The 7,893-nt window shown below is 44.5% G+C and overlaps 1 protein-coding gene across 1 annotated transcript; it reads right to left on the reverse strand.

The window, feature by feature from the left end:
• Nucleotides 1-1,770: 1,770 nt before the first annotated feature.
• On the reverse strand, nt 1,771-5,273 carry ifrd1 (interferon-related developmental regulator 1). The gene is made up of 12 exons (XM_088367510.1): nt 5,043-5,273; nt 4,084-4,188; nt 3,944-4,025; nt 3,763-3,887; nt 3,541-3,698; nt 3,421-3,471; nt 3,178-3,356; nt 3,001-3,109; nt 2,631-2,765; nt 2,437-2,565; nt 2,272-2,367; nt 1,771-2,198 (listed from the first exon to the last, which is right to left on the reverse strand). The coding sequence occupies exons 1-12, from the start codon at nt 5,071-5,073 to the stop codon at nt 2,112-2,114; spliced, it is 1,287 nt and encodes a 428-aa protein (XP_088223636.1). The 5' UTR covers nt 5,074-5,273; the 3' UTR covers nt 1,771-2,111.
• Between the last annotated feature and the right edge of the window lie 2,620 nt (nt 5,274-7,893).

Genomic DNA, 7,893 nt, shown 5'->3' on the forward strand with positions numbered 1-7,893 from the left:
AAATACATAGATAAATAAAAAGAAAATACATATATAAATAAATTAAATATAAATATATATATATAAATAAATATATCCTGTATTTAAAAAATATTAAAAAATAGAAAAGACATATAAATAAATTAAATATATCCTGTATATAAAAAATATTTAAAAAAAATTTTTTTTTTCATGTCTTGGCTGAGTGCTTTTGACTTGGTGCCGGTTTCCCGGCAACCCGAGAGACACGATGTACTCTGCAAGTCATTTACGAGTGGCAAAACAACCTTGAATATTCAGCACGACTAAAACGATGATTAGACTTCCTTCTAGTCATTCAACAATATTGCGAAACTACTTTACCCAAAGCGATGTGTAAAAATGAATGGATATTTGTCCCGAAATAGTGGGAAAATTGAAAGTTGCCAGAGAAATAAATGTTTCATTCAAGTCCGGGGCGCTACCAGTACCCGACGTGCATTACTACGGCCTCATCGGGAGAACAGTTGTCAGCCCTGATGGGGGTCCGCCATCATCAGTGGCCCACATAACGGGATGGGAAGGAGGGAGGGTTGCGTTAACGGGGGTGTGGCGGGCAGGAGTGGGAGGTATGATGTGTCTGCATGTGTTCATGTGTGTGTGTCCTCATAACAGCAATGAGTCACACAGTGTGGGGGCCGCATTGCATCTGCGCCCGGCACGACAAAATGTGCATCGCTGCACCGTGTTTCAAGGCTGCGAGCACCTTCCATATGCTCCATTTCCACTCGCACATGAATGAAACGCATGTAGGCTTGCTTCTTCTTATTCGATTCACGGGATTATCATTTGGAGGCTCGGGTTGTCATGGTAGAATCGAGGGTTGCCATTGTTGTGGGTCAATTTGAGAATTGTGTAACGGAATATTTTTAACCTCCAAACGGGGCGCTCGGTATCGTCACTCATGTTCATTTTCAAGTGGAGACATGATTAGTGTCAATGCAAGGGATGCTGCTGCAGCAGGGAGGCAGATGGAGGCAAAGCGCCACCACTTGGCCAGCAATGGAATTGATACTTGCAGTGCTCACTGAAAAATTTAAATACATTTTTATATTATATATAAATAAATACAATATATACATATTATAAATAATACATTTTTTATAAATATATATTACATGTATACATATATTAAAATAAATATTTAATATATATTGAAATAAATATTCAAATATATTTAAATATATCCCAAAATTTCAAATCATTTTTTACCAAGGTATGACTTTCCTAACCGTATTCGAACGCTCGCCAACGACGACCCAGCTCTCACTGCTCCCACTGCTAATGAATAAAAGCTCGTTAGCATTCTTTTGCCGATCCAATCAGGACCATCTTGTTTACTTAACAGGATAGCGGCGGCTAATTGTTGATAACACGCTTCATGGTTACTTTGTCCGCCTCCCTGACAATCTTGCAATAACAACAACCTTGGGGAGTTCACAAGTGTGTCTAGGATAGAGGGAAAGGGGGGTGCACAATGTTCTGCTGGGTACCCTTTATGGGCAGATTCCTCACTCTGATATCGAGTCGTAAAAGAGATTCACACACACGCCATTGGCTCACAATGACCTTCTCTCGGTGGAAGGTTTCCGCTCTTTAAACGTGCTAAGCAAAGCGAAAATATATATTCCAGCAATCCCGGGGAAATTCATTTGACAAGCCTTTTTGTAGATAGTTTGACATTTCTGCCAGTGGGGGTGAATATTTTATTATTCCCAAGGTGAATGCGTTCCTCAAAAAAAAAAAGTCAAATCCTTTTGTTTGCACTTTATTATCACCATATTTTTTTCTTGTTCATACACCCAATGCAAAATATATCAACACCAGGTTGTACACATTGAAACTTCTCGTGGTCGGCTAGCTAGCGCAACGTAACAAAAGAGGGCGGACAAAAATATAAATACGATCAGTACTAATCTAACTTTACTGGAATATTGAAATCTGATAAATATGTACAATACCACAATGAGTGTGTTTACCATACACGCGTAGTGTTACAAATGGTGTAGAAATTACCCAAAACGTTACATGTTAAAACAAGTGATTATAAGCAAAGAATATTTGTAAATAAGTTGGGGAAAAAAAAAAAAAACTTAGAAGTCGCCCACATCTGATCTCTTGTCCCTAAACTTGCTTCTGGCTTTGGTCCGAGCTTTGAAGGCGGCCGAGTTGTGAAGATGCTGTGAAAAGGGAAGCCATTTTTTATTTCAACATTTGGTCCGGCTGCGATCAAAAAGCAATTTTGTGGCTTACCCTCTCAAAGCGGGAGATTTTCATGGCCTTTATCGTGGCTGAATCGACCAGCACTGGAGGCCCGAGTTGGAACACGTCTCGGATGAATTCGTTGGCCTGCGAGGGCGGACAGGCGGGTTTGGATTTATGACGGCGTGACATCACGGCGGCGACAAACAAACACACCTGCAAGTGGTAGTTCATTCCCGAGCCCACAAACTCCCTGAAGGCGTCGTACATCCTCTTCCTGAGCCAGCTGTCGATGGTCATGCGTTCTGTCCCGAAGCGAATGCTCTCAGACTGGAAGTCGCCCTCCTGGAAAAGACCAAGATTAGACTCTCGACATCATGCGAGGCTCAAGCGTCGGGGTTCGGACTCACCTCGACGGCTTTGAGCACATCCCGGAACACCGAGCGCTGCTTTTTTTTGTCCGTCTTGGCACGATGCTTGTTGCAGTCGGTGGCCAGCGCGCTCAATTTGTCACACAGCTCGTCCCAGCCATCAAATTCAAACTCCTAGAAGACATTTGAGGTTCTGGTTGATATTTTTAAAAAAATGAAATAGGTCAAAGTGTATTAAATGGCCGCTCGGAATGTTACTCTCAATAAGAGGTTCTGCAGGGTTCTATCTTAGGGCCCCCCTCTTTTTTGCCATTTATATTAATGACTTAGCAAATTTGTATTTCTGTATCTCAAAGTTTTTGTTCCAACTCTAAACATCTCTGCCATTTTGAAAGCACAAGCCGCTCACAGGGTCCAAATCTCTGGCCAGCTCGAAAAGCAGCGCGATGGTCTCTCCTGCGGCGATCCTCATGTTGACATCATCGCTCTCCAGCAACCTCGGAAGCTTGGGCAGATGTCTGAACAACAAACGTGGAGAATGATTCTCAATTTGTTCCCGTCTCTGTTGAGTGCCGTCATGACGTACTTGTGCAAGATGTCTTTGAGCTGGCTGCCGGTACAGATGGTGAGGAGCAAGGCCCAGGACAGAAGAGCGTTGGTGTGGAGCTGGCTGACGGGAGCGCTGATGGAGGGGCACGTGCCGTCCGCCCTGGCGTAGGAGCGGCTGAAGAGGTTCTCGAAGCATTCCATAGTGGCGCACACGTCCTTGAGAACGCAAGAGGCCGAGGTCAACGGCGTGACGCCACTTCTATCAAAACAATCAACTTACCAAAACGTCATCTTCGGCAACCAACGTACAGAGGCCCAAACTTGTCGCCACCTAAAACAAGAGCTTCATTTGAGGTTTTTTTCCAGAAGTTCCTTCACAGCGATAAGAAGAGCCACCGACCGCTTGTCTCCCTTGCATGTTTGCCGAGCCGTCGGCCAGGATGTTCTTGAAAATAGGCTTGAGCGTCTTAAACACTTCCTCGCTCTCGATGCCAGAGCCCAGCTGGATGCACAGCAGGCAAGCCAACGACGCCGCAGCCCGCTGCTCTTCACCTTTCCCTGACAATAACGACTTGTTAAACTCGACCCTGATGTTTGCATCTTCAATTCCGGAGCACCTTACCTTTCTTCAGACTTCGTTCGATGCTATCGGTGATGGTCATCCTTTGCTCTGAGATGAACTCGTACAAGATACGCGTGGCCATTGCCGTCTTGAGCCCGTCCAGCGCCCCCTGTCTGGTCTTAGCACTGAAGAAACACCAAACATTAACCATGGCTCATCCTTTCAACACTAACTCCATTACCTCTTGTCCACTGTGCTATCGATGAACCCCTTGAGCTTGTACTGGAAATCCTCCTGGGCTGCATCCTCGCTGGCCTCGCCACCTTATAAAATAACCCACCCTTAGTCCTCTTAACCCGATGATTAATATTTCATGCTCACCTTCATCAGCCACACTGGTGACATCGCTGAAGCTGCTGCAATGACTGAGCGTCTCAACGGAGGCGTCCTCGTCGCTGAAAGGCTGCACGTTTCCATGCTGCGCCCCTGAAGAAGAAGAAGAACTACAGTACGTCTGCTGCAACTCTTACATAATATTGGCACAGCACAGGTACCTGCGCAAACACTACTTTTATCTAATCTGTTCCCCGTATGCTGCTGATTACATGCTCGGGGTCAGTCTGGTTTATTTTACTGTTCAAACAGTTTGGGTCAGAAATGCATTGACCGGGCAAGATCTCAAATTATTTACTGGACATTCCGGAATATTTGTTAAAAGATGCAAGAAGCGTGATGTTGGGACTTTTGCACACGTCGGCCATTTGAGTGCATGTGTTGACGTGTACTGAACAGCTGATCTATGTAGGGGAGAAGCCAGCACCGCCTTAAACACGCCCAAAACAACCAGCAAATAATGTCCGCATTCAGTCCCGACACAACCGCAGGGCCTAAACGCCCTTTAAACTGCAGAAATAATCCAAAGCATTTAAAATAATTCAACTCCAAGACACGTGATTACTCTTTATTGAAGAAATAAAATCGGAACATTTAACTACGGTACAAAACTAACTGATGCTTAGCTAACGGATGTTGACAAAATGCTCCAAAAAAGGAGGGAAAATTAAAAGTTTAACCCTGGCTGGATAAATATACCCGGGATTTAAAGTATTATAAATGTTAAAATGATCAAACATAAAAACACGTCGTGTGTTCGCACGTTTTTACTGCTTTGTGTTAGCTGCTAAAATAGCCACAAAATAGAGTTGGACCAATACGACTCCATGTTTGTAGTCCGCGCGCGAGACACGTTCAACGCAAGTCAATGGCCGGGCGCCCCCGCAAAAACTACAACTCTCATCGCGCAACGCTAGGCCAAAACAAGGCCCGATTTCCTCACTCACCTCTGCTGCTCTTCTTCTTGGCCTTTCGCATTTTCTTAGCTTTCAAAATCTTCACTTTTTGATCAAAAATCAGCCAATACACGACCAGCTTTTATTGTGTTGTCTAGCAAAATGAAAATAACCCCGCGGCACTGTGAAGAAAAGGCAATTGAAAGCGATCTGGGAGGTACACTGTTGTCCGAGACGATACATTTTCCTCTCATACACACCAGTGCTGCGCTGATCACGCGACACCACCACTTTTTACCGGCAAGGCTGACCAATCGGGGGACAGGATCGCAGTCGCGTGTGCGCACGCGTGACGTATTTGTGCGCACTTTGTGGGCGTCTCGTACAACGCTCACGTTGTATTTGCATACTCTTGAAAACGTGCACACATTTGACTTTGAGCAATATTATCTTTTTGGAGGCGGTGTAAAGTAATATCGGAGATTACGTCTATGCAAGTGTGGGTCACACCCAAAAAGAATAATCGGTGAATTAATCACTTTATGTCACTAACAAGGCCTGCTTGATTGTATTTAATTATTACAGTGATTCAAATGAACTGCTTGATTACATCAGACACATTTTAAAGTAGGCTGCAAGAGGACTCTCCAAAACTGTCTATGGTACACTAGGGGGAGCCATTCTGTTTGAAATTCAAATAGCTTTGCCTCACAGCCCAGCTCCAAGTTAGTTGCAAAGGAGCAAGTGAAATTCCCACAGATAGCTTTCTGTGATGCATAATTTAATTTCACTATGCTCACTGGTTGATAAACAGGCACTGCAACCAGGCTGGATTGCAAAAGTAGGATTTATGCGTGAGGTCTTAAGAAAGTGCGGGCTGTTTATCTGAAGTTTTAGGAAGTAAAGGAGATGTGAGTGGATAATCACCTGCCACAAGAAAGAGGCAAGACAGAGAAGCCCAGTGTGTCGGCCGCTCGGCATGCCGTGCACGTCGCATGGGTGGGCACGGGCCCCGACCAACTTGATGCCAAAGGAATACTGATGATGGCACCGAGGTAGCGGAGTGAGATGGCGGCGTGAGGCGCTTTGGCCGACAGCCCACGATAGATAGAAAAAAAACGTGAATATTAATCGCCACGCTCCGTCGTTTTTAAATAATGTATCTGGCGAAGGCCCCCGCGGCTGCATGGGTTGTCAGGGGAGGAATATTGAGGCCTAAAGGCCGACGCGTGTTGAATTTAAGTGACTCACTTGTTCCATTTTATAACCGTGAGCAATCATTTAAAACATCACTTTACAAATTGACAAAGCATTTTCAGCAATGTCTGCCATCTAGTGGTGAGCGCTGTAATTACAACTCAACATCGCTCGTCTGGATCAGGCGACTCTCTGTTAGCGGGTATGCTAATCCTAACACAATATGAGAGGTATGCAGGCGAGTCTGCCCATATTAGAGTTAATAGATATTTCTGCGTCGCCACGGCAACAACAGTGATGACAAGTCTGTGTGTTATTCTGTGAGCCAAGAGTTTTAATTCTTATAATTGTTCTGATGTGCTTTCTTTCTACTCATTTGTACGATTTCATATTTTATCTACCCACCTCTTCATCTTTTAAGGGTGATGGAGGCCCTTGTCAGCAAAACGCCCTTTCCCCTGATTGGCGCCATGGATTTTAATTGATCAAAGCAAGCCGAGGGAGTCGAGCGGCGGGGGAGCGAGGGAGAAAGAAAGGTCGGTCAAAAAGTCCCAACTCGCTCTACCTTTTCATGTCTGACTTCAAACCTCATCGCACTCCCGTTTTTTCGAACGTTTAATAGAGACGCTCGTCAATTTCTCGCAGAAAAATCTGCATCGAGTGCTTTTTTTCTCGCTTATCTGGAGCTTGTGAAAAATCCATTAAGCCACCTTTGAGGTGCGCCCAAAAAAAGATAAGATATTGTCAAGCATCCATCCGATTAACTAGATTAAACACACATTGTTGATTATTTGTCACCTCATTACCTGCAAATATCAAACGAACCCTTTTTTAATTGTCTTTCCCGTTGCGGGAAGTCATTTTGCCCACTTCCAAAGACAGATGGGTTTCCAATCCGTCGTGAGCTGGTTCTGTTCCATTTCCTTCCAAAAAAAGCAAAAAAAAAGTCCTTTTTCTATTCAAGGGATGTCCTCTACCCCCCCTCGTCCTCTTTTGTGGCCGATAAATCGTGTTCGCAAGTCCTCAGCCAAATTGAACTTGAATTTGAATGTGACCCTTTCAACCTCGTGTTCAAGTAAATGTCGAAAAATAAATTGTATGTCTGTGGAGTGGAGGCCTTTTTTTTTTTTTTTGTGTGAGCTTATAAGGACGGCTTCTGTGCACTACAGCTGCATTTAACATACAGAAGAAGGCCAGTGTGAGGACGGGGCGGCACAGTGCGATGATTGTTCCGTCACAGGGTGGAAGGTTACGTTTTACACAACGCAGCTTTTTATTTATTTTTATTTTTTTTTGCAAAGCTCGCCACTTTCGCAGCGGCGTGGCCGATCCTCTCGTCGCAAATCATGTCCGAGCGGCAGCGTGCTAATGTTTGAGGACGTGTGGCTAAAAAAAGAAGATGGAGCACAGACAATGTGGCTCCCAAGTTTCATGGTGTGGCGGATCCCACGACTTTTTAGGGCAGCATCAGCAAAACGGATGTAATTTCAACTCTTTCTGACATTAGAAAGGAAAAGGGAGGTCTGCGCCGCTGTGGGAGAGCTCACAGCCAAATCATCACAAATAAGCACAAAATCCAGCATTGTCCTCCAAAAATAGAACCCTCTTGATTATTAAATGATAGTTTTAAATGTGTGTGTGTTTTTGGCACAGAAAATCGCAGGGACGCCGATAAGTAGACCTTGTTGGAGTTGCCTGGCAACCC

This window comes from Syngnathus floridae, chromosome 22 (genome assembly GCF_059516105.1).
Source record: "Syngnathus floridae isolate MCC-2025c chromosome 22, RoL_Sflo_1.0, whole genome shotgun sequence".
Classification (NCBI taxonomy): domain Eukaryota; kingdom Metazoa; phylum Chordata; class Actinopteri; order Syngnathiformes; family Syngnathidae; genus Syngnathus; species Syngnathus floridae.

Coding starts and splice junctions, on each gene's coding strand:
- ifrd1 (XM_088367510.1), bottom strand. CDS start 5,073: ATGCGAAAGGCCAAGAAGAAGAGCAGCAGAG. Junction 4,189..5,042: donor CAAGAAGAAGAGCAGCAGAG/GTGAGTGAGGAA, acceptor CTTCTTCTTCAG/GGGCGCAGCATGGAAACGTG. Junction 2,199..2,271: donor AAATCTCCCGCTTTGAGAGG/GTAAGCCACAAA, acceptor CCCTTTTCACAG/CATCTTCACAACTCGGCCGC.